The sequence below is a fragment of the Artemia sp. Qi Xiang Cuo genome, chromosome 10, assembly GCF_049724085.1.
Source record: "Artemia sp. Qi Xiang Cuo chromosome 10, ASM4972408v1, whole genome shotgun sequence".
NCBI lineage: Eukaryota > Metazoa > Arthropoda > Branchiopoda > Anostraca > Artemiidae > Artemia > Artemia sp. Qi Xiang Cuo.
Genome location: NC_142803.1, coordinates 51,522,719 through 51,545,611, shown reverse-complemented (window position 1 = coordinate 51,545,611; position 22,893 = coordinate 51,522,719). Strand labels below are relative to the sequence as shown.

The 22,893-nt window shown below is 36.3% G+C and overlaps 1 protein-coding gene across 1 annotated transcript in view; it reads right to left on the bottom strand.

Moving 5' to 3' along the window:
* Window positions 1–22,254, bottom strand: part of LOC148947863 (uncharacterized) — a 57,485-nt gene extending 35,231 nt beyond the window's left edge. Inside the window, exons 1-2 of the mRNA XM_089096026.1 lie at window positions 22,056–22,254; window positions 9,591–9,718 (exon numbers count right to left, since the gene is read on the bottom strand). Of these exons, the coding sequence (XP_088952152.1) occupies window positions 9,591–9,718; window positions 22,056–22,254 (327 nt within the window). The remainder of the gene's footprint in view (window positions 1–9,590; window positions 9,719–22,055) is intronic.
* Window positions 22,255–22,893: the final 639 nt, after the last annotated feature.

Sequence of the window (22,893 nt, the reverse complement as noted above, 5' to 3'; positions counted from 1 at the left end):
ATATTCAATTCAATCAGTTTGCTGTTTTTGACACAAAATGAGCTAGCAACAATTTTTTAGCTATGTAATGTTCAAAGTGTCATCACTTGGTTATTTTTTTTTGCAAAAAAAAGTTGGCCACGGCACCAATGCATCAAGATAAATATGATCGTCTCTAAAATACAGCCACATTGGCTATACATTTTTCTTGATAAATTAAGCTAAAATGGCAGCTAATATTATATTGAAGAAACTATGTTCTAAGTGTCGAAAATTCTTGTCTGATGTAGTGGAATACCAAACAGACTAAAAATGTTCCTTCAGTCAGATTCAAATGTATATATTGGCTTCTATTATGAGATTCATTTCTTTTGAGAATACCTTGCAGTAACCTTGTTGAAATTTTGAACAGACAGCAACAGGCCCTGTCAAAATATAGGCAACTCTATTGAAAATTCACTGAACATGTAAAACAGATGAGAAACAATGGGTGTCAAAATTCAAGGGTCCTTTGACAAAAACATAGTTGTCAAATTTACAGGTACTTTCTCAACAACAAGAGATTTTGATGATTATTATTTGTAATAATATTTCACATGAAGAATACATTTTTTAAAAGTTTTTTTTTTTAAATCGTAGTTTTACTGATTTGATGCTAGATTTTGCCATCATCTGAGGAACTGCTGCTTGGCCTTGTGCTATGTTCATATTTTTAAGCCTTTGAATTGGTTGATCACAACAACCTAATTCATTTATCACTTAATAAATTTGAAATAGACCATCTCTTAGTAAATTTTATATGTTTTCTTTCAGATAGATCCCAAGCTATAAAATGCAAAATATTCTCTCTGAACCCCCCTCCTAATTAGCATAGAATTCCTCAAGGAACCCTGTTATGACTACTCTTATATGTAGTATTGATTTGGTAAGATTCCCCCAAAGGTATTAATATGTGGATGACCTGCTGATCTTTGAAGTATGTCACAGAAATATCAAAAATGACCCCATCAAAATTTTACCCATGTTTTGGATAAAGCTAAGAATTTACATATAAAAGTAATTCCCCTAAGTCAAATATAATGAAAATAAACTTCTTACAATTCTTGAAACCCACTTCCGTTTTCTTAGACCCTATCCCACCCAAAATGCTAATGAAACATGTTAAATTCCTTGATGTCACAAACTTCTAATAACCTTAAGCAGCACATGCATATTTCAAGAATTCTGGACTATCTAGACAAAGGATAGTCAAAAACAAAATTTTTTTAAAGTGGACTAAACTGGTAGATTAACTTTGAAATGGCCAAATGTTGACAACGTTTTCACTGTGAACAACACAAAGAAATCTTTGCTGGGCCATTAAAGCTGAAAGAAAGTGGGCCATTCCAGATAGCGTTTATAGAGATACCTATATCACAAATTATATTACAGATCCCTAGGTCACAAACCTCAGTTTTCCTCCTGACCTCAGTTTACACCCCCCCCCCGCTTCCCAGCTGAAATTTAGTTTCTCCAAAAATGTTGTCAAAAGTAAGATAAGCCTGCATAATTCAAGCATCCACTGATACAGGTCATTTTTTTTAGTACATCTTTACCTTTTTTGTTACTATATGGCTCGTTTTTCAGTTTTCTCTGTCATTTTTAGTTGATTTGGGAAAATTGGCTCCAATGTTGACCCCTCCCCCCCCAGGATTTTGACAAAATTATGCCACTTGTTGGGGTATGGGTTAAGTGATCTACTCAGAATATTGTTGCAAACCATGGACGGGAAGACCTCTATTCCCTTTTGAATCAAAATGCTTAACCAAATATCTTCCTGGGACATGTGTTAAAAAATGAGCGCATCATATTTACAAAAACAGTGAAACTACCTGAAAATGATTGCAGAGAGGAGAAAAACATGACTGAAAAAAAAAACAAGCAGGAGTTGAATGCAAACCAATCTAATTTGAAGTTGCATGCTCTGCCAACAGAACCAAACCCCTAATAATCTAATTTGATATTAGTGCTTATATCTTAATTGCATAGCTTACGAAGGGGGCTTGGAGGAGGAACATACAGGAAGTGTTGTTGCAAACCTCCGGTTAAGGGTTTGGACCATAATTATCACAATGATGATATTCTTTTATACTTTCTAGCTTTTCTACTTAAGAAGTGACATCAAAAGTGTTGTTTTTAGTGCTACATCACACATGCTGATGGTAGAAATGATAAACATCACTCTGGAAAGTTCTGGTAGCCCCAGCTTTTCCACTTGAAACATGGCACCAAAAGTGCCGTTTTTAGTGCCATTTGGGACTTGGTGACGGTGGAATTTATAGGAAGGACATAGAAGGGAGTGTAAATTGTTATTTGGCAGGGGGAGCATCTGCCCCCTCCAGACCCAAGTTTGCCCCCCCCCCAGCTGAAATTTAGTTCCTGCCAAAAATCTTATTGAAACTAAGATAAGCCTGCATAATTCAAGTATCCAGAGGAACAGGTCAGTTTTCTTTAGTATATCTTTGCCTCTATGGTAATATATGGCTCATTTTTCAGTTTTCACTATTATTTTCACCTGATTTGGGAAACTTGGTTCCCACATTATCCCCCCCCCCCAGGATGTAGTGGTATTACACCACTGGATGTAGATAAGAGCAATATCTTTTATATGAGCTATCAAAAATCTGTCTAGATACCTGCAATACCAATATGCTCATACCAATAAGCAAGATAGAAATATATACAATACCAACACAGCTTGCAGCCCTTTCCTCAGGGACTAAGGAGGGTCATGTCATCACCAAACCTAAAGATATTTAAATTTTGAACCATGTTGAACAAAATGGCTATCTCAAAATTGTGATTGAATGACTTTGGGGGAGGGGGCTAGTTGCCCTCCAATCTTTTTGGTCACTTAAAAAGGACACTGGCAAATTTTACTATGTTCAAATTATCTATTTATGCATCTCTCTATGATATTCTGGTCACCCCCTAGCCTTGCTAGAAAAAAAAACAGGAGATAGATCAGTGTTACCCATGCAAAAAAGTCATTTTCCTTGTTGTTCAAGGAGGGGGCTCGTAATTTCCCATTAATAGGTTTCCGACCGTGCTGATTCCAATGGTAGACTTTTCATTTTGATCTGATGCCATTTGTGAAGGCTTCAGACTTTTTTCAAAATCACCATAAATTTCTTTTTGCAATAAACTTTTACTTTTAAGACAAACCAAAATAACAGTTACCATTCCACAATCAGTGTCAGGTGGCAACTGTTTTCCACTAGGTAGTTTCTGTCTAAACACATTTTTTAACTTTTAGTTAGTATGGGCTGTGGTTTACTCGTTACTAGGTTGCAGCTACTGCTGCAACCATGATCACTGACACAAACTTTACAGACCAAAAATGGTTGAGATCTGAAATGTACATTGAAGAATGCAGGCCTACACATGTGGAATTTAAAGATCAAACATATCAACACAGAATATAAGCATTAGAGATAATGCTTAGTCACATTGTAAAATAAGCCACCAACTAGGCTAGGCCTAAAATATACCTAATGTTTAAAGAATCAGCCTTTAATGGCAAAATTTATTAAAAGAAAAAGAAAAAGTATGTTCTTTGATTCCGACAATGAGCATTCTTTTATCTACTTAAGTTTCATGTTTGTTTGTTTCTTTTTATCTAATTTTTCCTCTAATAGCTTAGTAAACTTTTGGTCAAGGTACCATTAGCATTTGCCTATTCTGTTGTTTTACTTGAATACTGCTTTGTAATGTATCATAGGCAGATCAATTGCGCTGCCTAAGTAAAGAAAAATGTTGGCCTAATGTATTATTTTTTTTCCATACCAGGGCACTTTTAATCAAAGGAGTTGTTGTAGAAACTTCAAAAAAGGCTCATTCGATTGGAAATTTAAAGGGCAAGTGCCCTTTTTCATAGTCGAAAGTGATTGGAGGGCAACTAACCCCCTCTCATGCCCACCTTTTCCCAAAACACATCCAATCAAAATTTTGAGATAGCCAATTTTATTCAATGTAATTTTAAGTTCTGGAAATTAGGTCTTTGAGGATGACACCCCCCCCCAAAAAAAAACCCTCAGGGCAAGGATTGTAAGTTATGCCCTGGGGGCATATAAGATTTTTATAGAGCACTTTGTTGTAGAAACTTCAAAAGGGTTCATTTGATTGGAAATTGAAATGGCTAGTGCCCTTTTTAATAGTCAAAAGTGATTGGAAGGCAACTAACACCCCTACCACACCCATCATTTTCCCAAAACCATCCAATAAAAATTTTTAGATAGTCAATTTGTCCCACAACGTTCAAAATTCATGAAATTATACATTTGAACAGGATACTCCCCCCACAGTCTTCAGGGCGAGGGTTATAAATTATGCCCTGGGGGCATATAAGGTTTTTATTGAAATCTTTGTAGTAGAAACTTGAAAAAGGGATCATTCGATTTGAAATTCAAAGGGGTAGTGCCTTTTTTAATACTTAAAAGGGGTTTGAGGGCAACTAAGCCCCCTCTAATAGTCACCTTTTCTCCGAAGATATCCGATCAAAATTTTGGAACAGTCGTTTTATTAAATATAGTGAAAAAATTTGTGAGTTGAGTTCTTAAGGTTAAAAAGCCCTCCCCCCACAGCCCTCAGGGCACTGGTCGTCAGTTATGCCCTAGGGGTATATAAAGCTTTTATTGAAAGTGTTGTCATAGAAACTTCAAAAGGGCTCATTCAATTGGAAATTGAAAGGGCTAGTGCCTTTTTTAATAGTTGAAAGTGATTGGATAGCAACTAACACCCATCTCATGCCCACCATTTTCCCAAACACATTCAATCAAAATTTTGAAATATCCATTTTGGTTGCTGTAAAAATCATAGGCAGTGCCATCATGCAGCCTAAGTAAAGAACAATGTTGGCACAATGTATTAACCTTTTTTTTCCATACCAGGTCACTTTGTATCAAAGGAGTTGTCATAGAAACTTTGAAAGGGGCTCATTAGATTGCAAATTGGAGTGGCTAGTGCTCTTTTTAATAGTCGAAAGTGATTTGAGGGCAACTTGCCCCCCCCCCAAGCCCATCATTCCCCCAAACACAGCCAATCAAAATTTTGAGAGAGACATTTTGTTCAGCATAGTTGATTTCCAGATAGAAAATATGTATTTGAGAAGGACACATATTATTTATTATTTTTTCCTTTAGAGCAGGGCACTTTGTATCAAAGAAGTTGTCATAGAAACTTTGAAAAGGGCTCATTCAATTGGAAATTTGAGTTGCTTGGTCCCTTTTTAATAGTTGAAAGTGATTGGAAGGCAACTAACACCCCTTCCATGCCCACCATTTCCCAAAACACATCCAATCAAAATTTTGAGATAGCCATTTTGTTCAGCATAGTTGATTTCCAGATAAAAATTATGTTTTTGAGGAGGAAAGTCCCCCACAGCCATCAGGGCAAGGGTTGTAAGTAATGCCCTGGGGAAATATAAGGTTTTTTATAGAAGGCATTGTCATAGAAACTTCAAAAAAGGCTGATTCAATTGAAAATTCAAAGTGCTAGTGCCCTTTTTAATAGTCAAAAGTGATTGGAGGGCAACTAACTCCCCTCTCATTTCCACCTTTTCCCCAAACACATCTAATCAAAATTTTGAGATAGCCATTTTATTCCACACAGTTTTAAGTTCTGGAAATCAGGTCTTTGAGGATGACAACCCCCCCCCCCCCAGCCATCAGGGCAAGGGTTGTAAATTATGCCCAGGGGGCATAAAAGGTTTAAATAGAACACATTGCTGTAGAAACTTCAAAAAGGGGTCATTTGATTGGAAATTGAAATGGCTAGTGCTCTTTTTAATAGTCAAAAGTGATTAGAAAGCAACTAACACCCCTTCCACGCCCACCATTTTCCCAAACATGTCCAATAAAAATTTTGGGCCATTTTGTTCCATGCAGTTCAAAATTCAGGAAATTATACCTTTGAGCAGGACACTCCCCCCACAGTCTTCAGGGCAAGGGTTATAAGTTATGTCCTGGGGGCATATAAGGTTTTTATTGAAATCTTTGTCATAGAAACTTGGAGATTCAAAGGGCTAGTGCCCTTTTTAATAGTCAAAAGTGATTTGAGGGCAACTAACCCCTTTCTCATGCCAATCTTTTCCCCAAACACATCCAATCAAAATTTTTAGATAGTCATTTTATTCAAAATAGTTGAAAGTTTTGGAAATTAGGTCTTTAAGGATAACCACCCCTCCCCCCTCACAGCCCTCAGGGCAATGATTGTAAGTTATGCCCTGGGGGCATATAAGGTTTTTATTGAAAGCATTGTTGTAGAAACTTCAAAAGGGCTCATCCAATTGAAAATTGAAAGGGCTAGTGCCTTTTTTAATAATTGAAAGTGATTGGAGAGTGAGTAACATCCCTCTCATGCCCACCATTTTCCCAAACACATCCAATCAAAATTTCCATTTTTGAAATGGAAGATATCCATTTTTGTTCAATGTAGTTGAAAGTTCTTGAAATTAGGTCTTTTAGGATGATATCCCCCTCAGAGCCCACAGTTCAAGGGTTGTAAGTTATGCCCTGGGGTCATATAAAGTTTATATAGAAAGTTATTGTAGAAATTTCAAAAAGGGCTCATTTGATTAGAAATTGAAATTGCCCTTCTTAATAGTCAAAAGTGAGTGGAGAGTAATTAATCCCCTCTTACACCCACCATTTCCCCAAAAACATTCAATGAAAGTTTAGAGATAGCCATTTTGTTCAGTGTAGTTGAGAGTTCTGGAAATTATGTATTTAAGGATGACAAACCCCCCGAGCCTTAAGGGCAAAGGTTGTAAGTTCTGCCCTAGGGGCATATAAGGTTTTTATAGATAGAGTTGTTGTAAAACTTCAAAAGGGGCTCAATTGGAAATTGAGAGGGCTAGTGCCCTTTGTAATAGTCATTTGCCTTCCCAAGGCCAGAACAAAAGTTGCACTTTACTGAACAAATAAAAATGAATGTGCGTTGTCAGTTTAATAGCCTATACATATACTGATATTTAGTAATCAAAATGTTAATATCATTTGATTTATTAAAATCATAAAAGTAATAACATTTATATTTTTCCAGTAAAGTGCAAATTATGTACTGGTCTTGGGAAGGCATAAGGGTTTTGAGCCCAACTTATGTTAATTTCTGCTAGTTTTGAGTTTGACTCAGTTATTTATTGTAATTTCTGTTTGTTTTGGTTTTTATTTATTTATCAATGCTGATTTGTGATAGTTTCATGCTTGGTAGATTATTTGATTTTATTTTTGCTCATTTTTTGTTTAATGAAAAACTTATTTTGTGGAAAGTTTTTTTTTTAATTGATTACTATATAAAGAGAAAAATAAGTAACTAGATATTCAAAAAATAAGTAACTTGATATTCAATCAGAACAACAACCTAACATACCTATGAAAAATAAAAGAAATAAGGCCTATGCTATTCTTGGCCAGATGTTCTGATTAAAAATTATCTTTTCAATGCATAGACAGCAGGCTCCTAATCTTAAACATTACATTAGCTGCGTTCGTTTTCATCATTCTCATTCTATGGAAATCAAATCCTTGGTTTTATGATTAAGCCGTTTGTTTTTGCTGTTCTATGAAATGTTTTGCTTATAAGCCATTCTTTGTTCTTAGTACTGTTGTTCTTTGAACAATGAACTGAGCCTCATACTCCGTTCAACAACTTTAGTTTTACTTTTGGGTGCCAAGTTTTAAAATAAAAAAAAAACATGACAGAAAACAAGTTTATTGATTTATTTAATTTTGTAGATTTTGTTGATGGGGTTTTCATTTAAAAAATGGTAGTGATTTGTTTTTCGTGTATGTTTTTCGTTAAGTTGACCCTCTTCTGATTTCTAAGTGTTAAAAATGTGCTTACTTGACAAGTCTCTTTCCTAACCTATTGAAATTTTGACAAAGGAAAATTTTATAGGAATTTTCAGTTTTTCATTTTCTTTTTCTCTGGTTTTAGTTCTTAAGATGCAGCTCCTATTATTTGATTAAAATTTCAAGCCATATCAATAATTTCTTTTCAAAATTCAGGAATGTATTTGCAGATCTTCAAAACCTCATAAATTAGGATTGAGCAAAGTTGTGAAGCTGAAAACAGGCTTCTTGTACTTCATTTAAGCAAAAGACCTGTTTTGCACAGTTCCACTTTTATAACACAAAAATCTTTAAAGGTCAGCAAAAGTCACTGCCCTATAGAGGGAAAAAGAGTGGAGATAGATACTTGAAAACACCTTACCGGAGCATACTTTAGCATATAGACCCATCCTGTAAATTTTTATTTTCCTAACCTAACCCCTTTCCGAAATAGGAAAAAAGTTGCTGAACTAGACTTTTACCAAAAATTTCCATTTTCCTTGTGTCCAATAGACCTTGTGTAATAAAAAAACACTGAATAACTGCCTTCTTAAAAAAATCCATGGACAAGGGAATAAAATGTGTCCAGACTTACTTTTCCTATCTCTAAGTCAGCATTAGCAAGTGCAAAACATATCTGTGAGCTTCCTGATATAAAAACATCTTCTGCCACAGCTTCGAATAGGAGCTCATTGTCAGAGTCACTTTCCTCTAGTAACTCCATTGCTTGTTTTGCTACATTCACAAGTATATTTTCCATTTTTGTTGTGCTGGTTGATTGAAATTTTATCTGTGGCTTTGAAATTTTATCTGGCTAAGGAAAGCTCTTATAAGCTGTTTTTTCAGTTAAAACAACGTTTGTAGAACAGCAAAATAAAACGCAATTTAAGAGTAAAACCAAGAAAATCTTCTTAGTACTAAGAATGACAAACAGTGAAAACAAATGCAGCTATTGTGGTTAGACAGTTGTGATAGGCTGATGATTAGCACTAGATAGCAGTCAATATATACCAAATCATATTATTGAGTTTCAAATAAAGTGAATACACCATTTGATGCCTTTTTTTATACTGATTACGAATATAATAAGCATTTCTATCAGAAATGAATTTTAGCCCCCCCCCCCTATATAGGCTATACCTAACCTAACCTAACCCTGAATTGGCATATATAGGGGGGGCTGAAATTCATTTCTGATAGAAATGCTTATTATATTCATAATCAGCATAAAAAAAGGCTTCGAATGGTGTATTTACTTTAGTCCTAACTAAATAATGTGATCTGGTATATATAGACCTAGAAAGCAAAGTTTGAATTCAGACAAAAGAGCACTAGCCTATACTCTAGTTTATGTAACTAAAATTATTCTATTTCACATTTTCACTTGCCCAAGATTAAGTCTATCCAAGTTTGACTGTGTCTGTCATTAGCCTAAGATAGGCTATGTTGTTGAAACTCAAATATTCTGTATCAAAGATTAGACAACATGTTCTAAGATTAGGCAAAAGCTTTAAATGCATGGCCAAGATTAGGCTCTACTGTTTTCTGCCAGTATATTTGAAACTGTAAGCATTGTGTATGCTGAAAATATTCAGGATAGGCCTAACTGTATAGGCTACTTGTTAAAAAGATTTACTGGCCAACTAATTGGTATCTTACCCTAGCCTAGCATAAACAAAACATAGCATGTTACAGAGTAGTGAAAGAGCCATGCAAATTTATAGGAAAGCAAAATGAACATACTCTTTTGTGAAAAGCTTCAGAGAATTGTTTCCATCGTTGTACCTTTCTAATCTCGTATGAATTTGCCAGTTCTTCATATGGATCTTCCATCATGAAAACATGCAAAACGTTTAAATTTGAATATTTTGCTCAAAAGAAGTTATTGCCAAGAAATTAAACTTCGCATAGATGATTTTACCAACTGCTCACGGTCAAGTTTCTCCGCTAATCACGAAGAAGGCCAAGGTAGGGACAATGTGATTTTTGGAATAGAAGAACAAGATAAACAGCAAAAACGATGATAGTACGGCCTCTACTATTTTACATCTATATATTAATCATTCCAAACGGTGCCTAAGAAGAGGCAGCCAATGGCTATGTTTTCTAATAACCAATTAATCCTACAAAAATCAAGGGTACATACTGAATTCCTCTTGGGCGTTTCTCATTTCGTTTTGACACGTTGGACGGGATTCATCTACTATATTTAACTACCCAAATGTTTTTATTATATATGTTCCATTGCATCCGGCTTTATTGGAACATTAAATGATATACCGTGCAATATAACCAGTGTAAATAGGCAGTTAAATAGAAATATTTTTCAAAGTAATGTTAGGGACAAGCGGTCCCCTCCAGGCATGAAATGGAAGAATAATCTTTATGTGTTGTATATGAATGCTGATGTACTTTAAAAAAAAATTGATGAACTGCATTCTTAGGTAAATTTATAGAAACCTAATATATTTATTGTGGCTGATGTGCTTCCAAAGTACTGTCTTGATCTCGATGTACATTTCTGTCAACTGAGTGGTTATAATATCGTGCACAACAAAAATTCGAATGGAGGAGTTTGTATTTATGTTTTGTGGTCCTCAGAATTGAAATATGAAGAAGTTGATGTTTCGTTTACTAGTGAAAAAGTGAAGTAATTAGTGTGGAAGTTAAGTTGCCGGGGAAGCCCATCTAGAAATATATTTGGTATCTTAGGCAGCGAAATAGTGCTGCCTAAGTAAAGAACTATGTTGCCACAATGTAATATTTTTTTTTCCTCCATACCCGGGCACTTTGTATCGAAGGAGTTGTTGTATAAACTTCAAAAAGGGCTCATTCGATTGGAAATTGGAGTGGCTAGTGCCCTTTTTAATAGTCGAAAGTGATTGGAGGGAAACTAGCCCTCCCCCCACGCCCATCAATCCCCCAAACACATCCAATCAAAATTTTGAGATAGCAATTTTGTTCAGCGTAGTTGATTTGAAGATAGAAAATATGTTTTTGATGAGGACACTCCCCCACAACCCTCGTGGCTAGGGATTTAAGTTATGCCCTAGGGGATATAAGGTTTTTATATAAGGTGTTGTCGTAGAAACTTAAAAAAAGGCTCATTCAATTGGAAATTCAAAGGGCTAGTGCCCTTTTTAATAGTCATAAGTGATTGGAGGGAGACTAGTCCCCCCCCCATGCCCATCATTCTGCCAAACACATCCAATCAAAATTTTGAGACAGCCATTTTGTTCAGTGTAGTTGATTTACAGATATAAAATGTGTTTTTGAGGAGGAAACTTCCCCAAAACCCTCAGGGCAAGGGTTTTAAATTATGCCCTGGGGGCATATAAGGTTTTTATAGAAGGTGTTGTCGTAGAAACTTAAAAAAAGGCTCATTCGACTGGAAATTCAAAGGGCTAGTGCCCTTTTCAATAGATGAAAGTGATTGGAGGGCAACTAGCCCTTCCCCCCCACGCCCATTATTCCTCCAAACACATCCAATCAAAATTTTGAGATTGCCATTTTTTTCAGCGTAGTTGATTTCCGGATAGAAATTATATTTTTGAGGAGGATACTCCCCCACAGCCGTCAGGGCAAGGGTTTTAAGTTATGCCCTGAGGGCATATAAGAACGATGTTGGCAAAATGTATCATTTATTATTTTTTCCTTTAGAGCAAGGCACTTTGTCTCAAAGAAGTTGTTGTAGAAACTTCGAAAAGGGCTCATTCAATTGGAAATTGGAGTGGCTTGTGCCCTCTCTAACAGTCAAAAGTGATTGTAGGGCAACTAACACCCCTTCCACGCCCACCATTTCCCGAAACACATCCAATAAAAATTTTGATATAGCCATTTTGTTCAGCGTAGTTGATTTCCATATAGAAATCATGTTTTTGAGGAGGACACTCCCCAATATCCTTCAGGGCAAGGGTTCTAAGTTATGCCCCGGGGGAATATAAGGTTTTTATAGAAAGCGTTGTCGTAGAAACTTCAAAAAAGGATCATTCGATTGGAAATTCAAAAGGATAATGCCCTCTTTAATAGTTGAAAGTGATTGGAACGCAATTACCCCCCCCCTCCCCCACGCCCTTCCTACCCCCAAAAACATCCAATCAAAATTTTGAGATAGCCATTTTGTTTCACGCAGTTAAAGTCTAGGAAATTATACTTTTGAGCAGGACACTCCCCCCACAGTCTTCAGCGCAAGGGTTATAAGTTATGCCCTTGAGTTCATATAAGATTTTATGGAAATCTTTGTCGTAGAAACTTGAAAAAGGGCTCATTCGATTGGAACTTCTAAGGTCCAGTGGCCTTTATAATAGTCGAAAGTGATTTGAGGGCAACTAGCCCCCCTTTTACGCCCACCTTTTCCCCAAACACATCCAATCAAAATTTTTAACTAACCATTTTGTTCAGTGTTGTGGATTTCCAGATAGAAATTATGTTTTTGAAGAGGACACTCCCCCACAGCCCTCAGGGCAAGGGTTGTAAGTTATGCCCTGGGGGCATATAAGGTTTTTATAGAACGCGTCGTCATAGAAACTTCAAAAAGGGCTCATTCGATTGTAAATTGAAATGGCTCGTGCTCTTTTTAATAGTCAAAAGAGATTGGAAGGCAACTAACACCCCTTCCACTCCCAACATTTCCCCAAACATATCCAATGAAAATTTTAGATAGCTTTTTTGGCTCACGCAGTTTAAAGTTCAGGAAACTATACCTTTGAGCAGGACACTCCCCCTACTGTCTTCAGGGCAAGGGTTATAAGTTACGTCCTGTTTGCATATAAGTTTCTTATTGAAATCTTTGTCGTAGAAACTTAAAAAAGGGCTCATTCGATTGTAAATTCAAAGGGCTAGTGCCCTTTTTAATAGTCGATAGTGATTTGAGAGCAACTAACCCGCATTTCAAGCCCACCTTTTCTCCAAACACATTCAATCAAAAGTTTTAGATAGCCATTTTGTTCAACGTAATTGAAAGTTTTGGAAATTAGGTCTTTAACGATGACAACCCATCCCCCCTACAACCCTCAGGGCAAGAGTTGTAAGCTATGCCCTGGGAGCATGTAAGGTTTTTATAGAAAGCGATGTTGTAAAAACATCCAAGAGGGCTCATTCAATTTAAAATTGAAAGGGCTAGTGCCTTTTTAATAGTCGAAAGTGATTAAAGGGCTACAACCCCCTTCCCCCTCTCACGCCCACCATTTCCCCAAATACATCCAATCAAAAATTTGGAGATATATATTTGGTTCGACGTAGTGGAAAGTTCTGGAATTTAGGTCTTTTAGGATGACTCCATCAGAGCCCTCAGTGCAAGGGTTGTAAGTTATGCCCTGGGGGCATATAAGGTTAATTTAGAAAGTTGTTGTAGAAATTTTGAAAGGGGCTCATTTTATTGGAAATTGAAATTGCCCTTTTTAATATTTGAAAGTGAGTGGAGAGTAATTAACCCCCCTTTGACGCCCACCATATCCCCAAACGCATTCAATCAAAGTTTAGAGATAGCCAATTTTTTTCACATAGTTGAAAGTTCTAGAAATTATGTATTTAAGGATGACAAACCCCCCGGAGTCCCCAGGACATAGGTTGTAAGTTATGCCCGGGGGGCATATAAGGTTTTTAATGATAGAGTTGTCGTAAAAACTTCAAAACGGGCTTATTCAATTGAAAATTGAGAGGTCTAGTGCCCTTTTTAATAGTTGAAAGTGATTGCAGGGCAACTAACCCCCCTCTCACGCCAAAGAGATAAAATCAAAATTTTCAGATGGCCATTTTGTTCAACATAGTAGAAATTTCTAGAAATTAGGTATTTGAGGATGAACCCCACCCCCAGCCCTCAGGGCGAGGGTTATAATTTATCCCCAGGGGGTATATAAGGTTTTTATTGAAAGTGTTGTCGTAGAAACTTCAAAATGGCTCATTTGATTGGAAATTGAAAGGGCTAGTGCTTTTTTTTAATAGTTGAAAGTGATTGGAGAAAGACTAACGCCCCTCTCACGCCCACCATTTCCCAGACACATCCAGTCAAAATTTTGAGATAGCCATTTTTTTTTAACGTAGATGAAAGTCTAGGAAATTAGGTCTTAGAGGGTGACAACTACCCTAAAAGGTAAGGGTTGTAATTAATGCCCGGAGAGTATTTAAGTTGGTTATAGGAAGTGTTGTCGAGAAAACTCAAAAAGAGCTCATTCAATTGGAAATCGAAAGGCCTAGTGCCCTTTTTAATAGTCGAAAGTAATTGGAAGGCTTGACATTTTTATTGTAAAGATTGATGTGGGTATAATGTATTATTTTTTGTTGTTGTTGTTGTTTAGACCAGGGCGCTTTGTTTCGAAAGAGTTGTCGTAGGAACTTCGAAAAGGGTTCATTCGATTGAAAATAGAAAGGGCTGATGCACTTTTTAATAGTCGAAAATGATTGGGCGGAAACTAAACCGCCTCCCACGCCCACCCTCCCATTTGACTTTATATTTAAAAACTAAATGTTGCCATAAGATTAAATCTAAATACACTGTGTTAATGCTAATTCTCAATAAGTCATCTCTGCAGTATCCCAAGAACGACTGAGGGTATTATGCTCAATCTTTCGGGGCTGCTTCTGTTCTTAAAATTGACCCAATCAAAATAGCGTAAGTGTATCCAAGCTATCAAAGAAAGCAAACAGATTCTTTTGCGAATGGTATCAAGTTTTCCATTTTAGGTCAACTAAAGGAGGTATAAAACTAAATTAAACACTACTATTTGTGTCCAGATTTTTAAGAGGGTGTATGTTGTTAAAAATTGCTGAAAATTTTTCTCAAGTATACAAATAGCAGACCAAATTATAAATTCTTAAAAAAACGAAAAGCTTTAAAGTATTATTTTTTTCTCTCTCAAAAGACTATGTCAATATAAAACGAGCCTAAATTAATATAAAAAACTTTTTGTTTTCAAAGAAAAGTAAAGAACTCCATTAAACAAAAAATGGGTAAAAAAAAAATCAAATAATCTACCAAGCTTGAAACTACCACAAATTAGCATCGATAAATAAATGAAACCTAAAACGAACAGAAATAAAAAAAAATAACCGATTCAAACTCAAAACGAGCAGAAATTAACATAAGTTGGGCTCAAAACCCCTATGGTTTCCCAAGGCTAGAACATAATTTGTACTTTACTGAAAAAAATATAATTTTTTTTACTTTTATAACTTATATAAATCCAACAATATTAACATTTTAATCAATAAATATCAGTGTATGTTTAATAAACTGACAATGCATATTCATTTGTATTTTTTTCAGTAAAGAGCAAATTATGTTCTGGCCTTGGGAAGTCACAGGGGTTTTGAGCCCAACTTATGTTAATTTCTGCTCGTTTTGAGTTTGACTTGGTTATTTATTGTAATTATCGATGCTGATTTGTGGTAGTTTCACGCTTGATAGATTATTTGATTTTATTTTTGCTCATTTTTTGTTTAATGGTGTTCTTTACTTTTCTTTGAAAAACTTATTTTGTGGAAACAGTTTTTTTTAATTAATGTTAAACAACGATCGCCTCCTGAGTTATCTGTCGTGCCTTTCGTCTGTTTCCCCAAAAATTCTTTTTCTTGGTGACTTCAATGCACCTGATACCGACTGGTCATCCCAAGCTAATTCAGGGACGGGCCAGAGTTTTGCGTTTAAACTTGTGCAAACCTTACATGATAGTTTTCCGCACCAGCATGTTGTCGATCCCACAAGACTCAGAAGTGATTCAATCCCCCATGTACTAGACTTAGTGATCACTAAATCTCCAGATGACATAGCACACTTTAAGATGGTGCCACCTCTACGTAGAATTGACCATTTAGCTATGTCTTAATCAACGAATGTAAGTGCAGCGATGAACTCTGGTTCAAAATTTTATTATGATTACAATAAGGGTCGTTACGATGAAATTCGAGACTTTATCCGTTCCGTTTCTATTGTTGAGGAGCTTCAGTAAAATAATGCAGATGTGGATGTTGCTTTTGAGTTTATCCGAGAGGTTATATAAGAAGCATGTGATAAGTTCATTACGCGTTACTACATAAAAAAGGGTACAAGAAAACTAAGACCACTACCAAAATTTGTACTTGATCCTATCATAGGCAGCGCAATAGCACTGCCAAAGTAAAGAACGATGTTGGCACAATGTATTATTATTTTTTTTTTTTTTTTTTTCCATACCATGGCACTTCGTATCGAAGGAGTTGAAGTAGAAACTTCGAAAAGGTCTAATTCGATTGGAAATCGGAACGGCTAGTACCCTTTTTAATAGTCGAAAGAGATTGGAAGGCAACTAAAACCCCTTCCACGCCCACTATTTCTCCAAACACATTCAATCAAAATTTTGAGATAGCCATTTTGTTCAGTGTAGTTGATTTCGAGATAGAAATTTTGTTTTTGAGGAGGACATTCCACCATAGCCCTCAGAGCAAGGGTTATGAGTTATGCCCTGGGGGCATATAAGGTTTTTATAGAAGCTGTTGTCGTAGGAACTTCAAAATGGCTCATTCCATTGGAAATTCAAAAGGCTGTGCCCTTTTAAATAGTCGAAAGTGATTGGAGGGCAACTAACCCCCATCTCACGTCCACCATTTCCCCAAACATATCCAATCGAAATTTTGAGATGACCATTTTTTTCAACGTAGTTGAAAGTTCTGGAAATTAAGTCTTTGAGGATGACACCCCCCCCCAAACATTCCTCAGGGCAAGGGTTGTAAGTTATGCCCTAGGGACATATAAGGTTTTTATAGAAAGTATTGTCGTAGAAACTTCAAAAAGGGATTATTTGATTTGAAACTGAAATGGCTAGACCCTTTTCTAATAGTCGAAAGTGATTGGAAGGCAACTAACACCCCTTCCACGCCCCCAATTTATCCCAACTTATCCAATTTATCCTTCCACGCCCCAAATTTTGAAAGTGTTATCTTATTTACAGTGGTTGGATTTTCTAGAAATTCTATCTTTTAGAATGATACTCTCCCCAGAATCCCTAAGGACCATGTTGTAAACTATTGTCTCGGAGCATATAAATTTTTTTTGAAAAGCCCTGTCGTAGAAACTTGAAAAAAGGCTCATTCGAATGAAAATTCAAAAGGCTAGTACCATTTTCAATAGTCGAAAGTGATCGGAAGGCAACTAACCCCCCTCTCACGCCCATCTTTTCCCCAAACACATCCAATGAAAATTTTTAGACAGCCCTTTTGTTCGACGTAGTTAAAAAGTCCGGAAATTATGTTTTAAGGATGACACTTCCCCCAAAGCCCTCAAGGCAAGGGTTGTGAGTTAAGCCCTGGGGGCATATAAGTTTTTTTTATAGTAAGCGTTGTCGTAGAAAATTCAAAAAGGAACTATTCGATTAGACATTGAAACGGCTAGTGCCCTTTTTTAATAGTCGAAGGTGAATGGAGGACTAGTAACCCCCCTCTCACCTCCACAATTTTCCCAAACATATTCAATCAGAATTTTGAGATATCCATTTTGTTCAACGTAGTTGAAAGGTCTGGAAATTATGTCTTTGAGGATGACAATTCCCTCACAGCCCTCAAGGCAAGGGTTGTAAGTTATGCCCTGGGGCTTAAAAGGTTTTTATAGAAAGCGTTGTCTTAGAAACGTCAAAAGTTTTAAAAATTAAATCTTTGAGGATAACCCCCCCCTGACAGCACTTAGGGTAAGTGATGTAAGTTATGCCTTGGGGGCATATAATGCTTTTATGGAAAGTTTTGTCGTAGAAACTTCAGAAAAGGCTCATTCGATTAAAAATGCAAAGGGCTAGTGCCCTTTTTAATACTTGGAAGTAGTTGTAAGTTATGCCCTAGGCGAATATAAGATTATCATAGAACGCGTTGTCGTAGAAACTTCAAAAAGGGCTCATTCGGTTGGAAATTGAAAGGGATAGTGCCCCTTTTGATAGTTGAAAGTGATTGGAGGGCAACTAAACCCCCTCTCACGCCGACTATTTCCCCAAACACATTCAATCAAAATTTTGAGATATCCATTTTGTTCAACATAGTTGAGAGATCCGAAAATTATGTCTTTGAGGATGTCAAACCTTTGCCCCATGGCAAAGGTTGTATGTTGTGCCCTGGGGGCATATAAAGTTTTTATAGAAAGCCTTGTCGTAGAAACTTCAAACAGGGCTCATTCAATTGAGAATTGAGATGGATAATGCCCTTATTAACAGTCAAAATCGATCGGAGGGTTAATGCCCCCACGCCCATCATTTTCTCCAAACACTTCCGATTAACATTTTTATATAGCCATTTTGTTGAACGTAGTTAAAGGGTCTGAAATATTGTCTTTAAGCATGACAACCCCCCCCCCCCACTCACAGCCCTTAGGGTTAAGGTTTTAAGTTATACCCTGGGGTCCTATAAGGTTTTTATAGAAAGCGTTGTCTTAGAAACTTCAAAAAGGGCTCATTCAATTGAGGACTGAGAGGGCTAGTGCCCTTATTAACAGTAAAAAACGATCGGAAGGCGAATGCCCCCCACGCTCATCATTTCTCCAAATAATTTTGTTGAATGCAGTTAAAGGGTGTAAAATTATGTCTTTGAGCATGACAACCCCCCCCCCCACAGCCCTCAGTTTAAAGGGTGTAAGATATGACTTGGGGATATATTATTATAGTTGTGACCTGGGAATATGTTTTTATAGAAAGCTTTGTCGTAAAAAATTCAAAAAGGGCCCATTCGATTGGAAATTGAGAGGGATATTGTCCTTTTTAATAGTTGAAAGCAATCGGAGGGGGAATCACCCCCCCCCCATACCTATAATTTTCCTAAACATTTCCGATTAATATTTTGTTATGGCCACTTCGTTTAACGTTGTTGAAAGGTGTGGAAGTTTCTCTCTGAAGATGACAATCCTTCCCCCATGATATTTTGACATAGCCCTCAGTATATTTTGCAATAAAAAAGGCATTATAAGTCGAAAGTCATCAGAGGGCAAATGCAACCCCCGCATCGATCATTTCTCCAAACACTTCCAATCAAAATTTTGAGATATCCATTTTGTTCAACGTGTTCGAAAGACCTGGAAATTATGTCTTTCAGGATAACAAATCCCCAAGCCCTCAGGGCAAGGGTTGTAAGTTATGTCCTGGGGGCGTGCAAGGTTTTTATAAGCATTGTCGTGTAAACTTCGGAGGAGGCTCATTAGATTGGTAATCAGACGGTTCTGTGCTCCTTCTAAGAGTCAAAGTGATCAGAGGGCAGCTACCCCCTCCCCCACACAAAAACAAACACAAACGTCGTATTGTCCCGAAATGTATCGAATAGAAATTTTGAGATAACCATTCAATTCAAAATAGTCTAAATATCATACAACAAGGCTTATGGGGTTGAAACAAACCCCAGAGATTAGGGACAAGTGTTGTAAGTTATGCACAGGGGAATTTAAGGTTTTTATGGAAGGGATGGTTGTTTAACTTTAGAAAAGGCTCAGTCTTTTTCTCTAAGAAAGACTATGTCAATAGCCTACAAAACGAAAAGAAATTAATTAAAAAACTTTTACCACCAAATAAAAAAAAAGTAAAGAACTCTATTAAACCAAAAATGAACAAAAAAGAATCAAATAATCTAACAAGCAAAAACCAGTATCAATAAATAAATGAAACCCAAAACGAACAAAAATTACAATAAATAACAGAGTCAAACTCAAAACTTGTATAAATTAATATGAGTAGGGTTCTAAGCCCCTATGTTTTCTAAAAGCCAGAATATAATTTGTATTTTACTGAATTTTTTTAAATGTTTTCATTTTTATAACTTTCTATAACTTTTATAACTTTTATATAGTTGTATAGTTGTTTTAAATGAAGAATTTTTTTTTGCGTTTTGCAGTGTTGCTGTTGAGCTGTCAATTCTTGTATTTGTATTGCGACAAGCCTATGGCTTTCTCCTGTGTTGAACAATTTAAAATAAATATAATTAATGTAAATTAAAGTATAGAAAAGACTACGTTTTATTTTACTAAACTTTGTTGGGCAAAAATTACCCGTCAAAAACCAGTCTTTCATTTATTATTAACCGCATTTTTACTTAAGCGTTGAACAAAAGACTAAAGTCTTGAAAGGGCTGATTAAATTAAATGTTTGAGCGTTCAAATGAGCGTACTGGAATCTTTTGTATTTTACATCATTTTACACACAAGAGCATGCTAGAACTTAAAATGTTACAATATTTTACTGTGTAATTAAAAAGATAAATGATATAAATTATTGTTACTAGGAAATAACGAAATATGGGGGCAATCAAGACGATTCATATTGCCAAGAATAAGCACAATGATAAAAAATTAAAGCACTTTAAATCTGTTAAGTTTCATTTTCTTCACCTAAAATGAGATGACTTGCTTCGTGGACAAAGGGTTGCAAAATATAGCAGCATAGGTCCCAAACTTGTATTTGTACATGCTGCACGTTCAAGCAGCAGCCAGACTCATCGTGGCGCCGAGTAGATGACGATATGTCTCCTTCCATAGGTTTCACTCAAGGGTGGCAGGCTCCACCATTTCCAGCCACTGGCGATCCCAGCGATGGCCGTATTTTCGGAATCCTCCGATTGGCTTCAGATCGCCCCTGTAAGATTGTAAGATTGCCCCTACATATGAGGGCTAAATTTTGGTAGCGTGTTATATCTCAGGCTTGGGTAAGGATCGGTACTCAGAATTCAGTGACAACTGATATTTATTTTAAAGGGAATAAAAGGAAAATATTCTAACTCTAATTATTTTGAATACTTCTAAGGCTCTTCTAGGTCTGTTGTCTAATATTCTATTGGTTTGCTTGTTCAATCCACAAATGCTTACCGAAAAAAAAGGATTTAGTTAATTCTAGTCTATCGAATGCTTCTAATAGAAATAACTAGACTTGAATAATCAGATAGACTTGGGTACCTGTGTAATTAAAATTCTTTGCATCAAATTATTGTTCCTAGGAATAACCTTTTTATCAAATCTCAATGGTTGTATAAATTAAAACAAGTTTCAGGTTTATATCCTGAAAAGGAAGTTAGTGTTCTTTGGAACTTTGATAAACTACAACTTTCTAGAGAAAATTGGATCTTCGGACAGAAGAGATTGGAAATTTTAATCTAGCAATTTAATCCCTCTTTCTTCCCGAACCCTCTGTAAAACATCAGGAGTACCTCCATATAATATTAGCACGGATTGAGAAATGCAAAGGTGGCTAGAAGAGGAATGGATCCCTCTTTCGTATAGCGTCAGAGAATTCGCTAGGGGAGGAATATTGCATTTTCCTCTAATTCCAATCTTCTTATATGTATATGTAAGTTTTTTAATAGACGCTAGGTGAGTTCCAAAGGGTCACTAAGCTGGAAGGAGGAGGCAAAAAAGGCTTTTTAATTTTTTCTTTAAGGTCAAGGAGCTTATATTGTACTTAAACCTTAGGTTATTCCTATGTTCAAGTTTCGAAGACGAACTGATTTCATTTCTATTCCAATCCTTAGAAAATGTTGTATTTCACCTAGTGCCCCCAAGTCTTTCGAATCCGATATATCCCAAATCACTAAATTTTACTCAAATGTCGTGCTTTGACTTCAGCACTAGTTTTTACGTCTCCTATTGACGCATTAAATGAATCGGAATAAATGATTATTTTAGGAATTGGATTGACATCACATAAAATAGAAATCGAGTTTACAATTATGGTTCTAATCTTTGGTGATAAGATACAAAAGCGTTGTGTGAATTCTTTGCTGGCTATTAATTCCCATGGATTGAGGCATAGAGTGAGATATGTGGTCCATCCTACTTAAGAGCAATTCCCAAAAAAGGCATGTGCAATTGCTCCACATGATTTTTCTACTTCTACTCCTACTGCTACCAGGGGCGTCACTAGCCTTTTACCTCTGGGGGGGCGTCCAAAATGTGCTGATGAATTTGGGTAGGTGCTGATGACAACCAACATTTGTTACTTTGTTTTTCAGGTGTTAAAATAATGTTTATTAGTTGTAGAAAATTGTCATACATTGTAGAGAAAAACTCAGCTATAAAAGCAAAACCAAGGCAAAAAAAATAAGCTAAACTTTAAGGCTGTGCGGCTTTTCAACTTTCTACTTTTCTACAAGTAGGTTGAGGTAAATTTTTTTTCAGTAGGTCTTTTTCTGACACCGTGGGCATGAGATGGTGATTTCGATCGTGTCCCATAGTCGACCTCAATCTGTTCTTGACGATTTTCATCTTGCTAAATATTCGCTCACCTTCGGCCAATATAACTGCAAAAGTTTCTGCAAAAGTGAATGCTCTGTAAGCTAAAGGCAAATCTCGTCTGTTCTTTTTCGCTAGAGAAAACAACTCGGCAAACTCAATGATACTTCCAGTGATTTTGCAAATCTCTGCAAAAGTCACTTGCAAATCTCTGCAAAAGGAAGGATAATGTTTTCTTTGTGGACTAGGCATTTTAGGTGTTAAATATTTCTTCCTAACTTCTTGGAAATGTGAACTTGTGTCCAATCCAAGCGCCCACTAATGGTACTTGTAAAATCGTATCATTGAAATACCATTTTTTGTCATTGATACGAGTCATTCACAAAAATTCGTAGATTATCTTCTGCTATATCGGCTCCTTTCTTTTACTTAGAATCTACAATGACGAGCAAATGTTCATTAGCGGCTCCCTCTCTATCAATATTCCGTAGCCAACAGCTAAGAGTGGCGCGCCACTCTAAGTGAACCTAGATGAACCCAACTTTTTGGATATCTTTCTCACTATGACGGTGTGTCTGAGCGAGAGTTTGCCTATCTCAATTCCTGTCATTGTTGGTTTGTATGTCAGAATCCATTTATATATATGTGTTTTTGTCTCTCTCACTTCCTCCGCTTATGTGTCTGGGCGGGTGTTTGCCTATCTCAAAGCCTGTCATTGTTGGTTTGTATGTCTGAATCAATATATTTGCATGTGTTTTTTGTCTCTCTCACTATCTGGGCGTATGTGTCTGGGTGGGTGTTTGCTTATCTCGGTGCCTGTATTTGTCGTTTTGTATGTGAGAATCTATTTATTTATTTGTGTTTTGTCTCTCTTACTTCCTCTGCTTATGT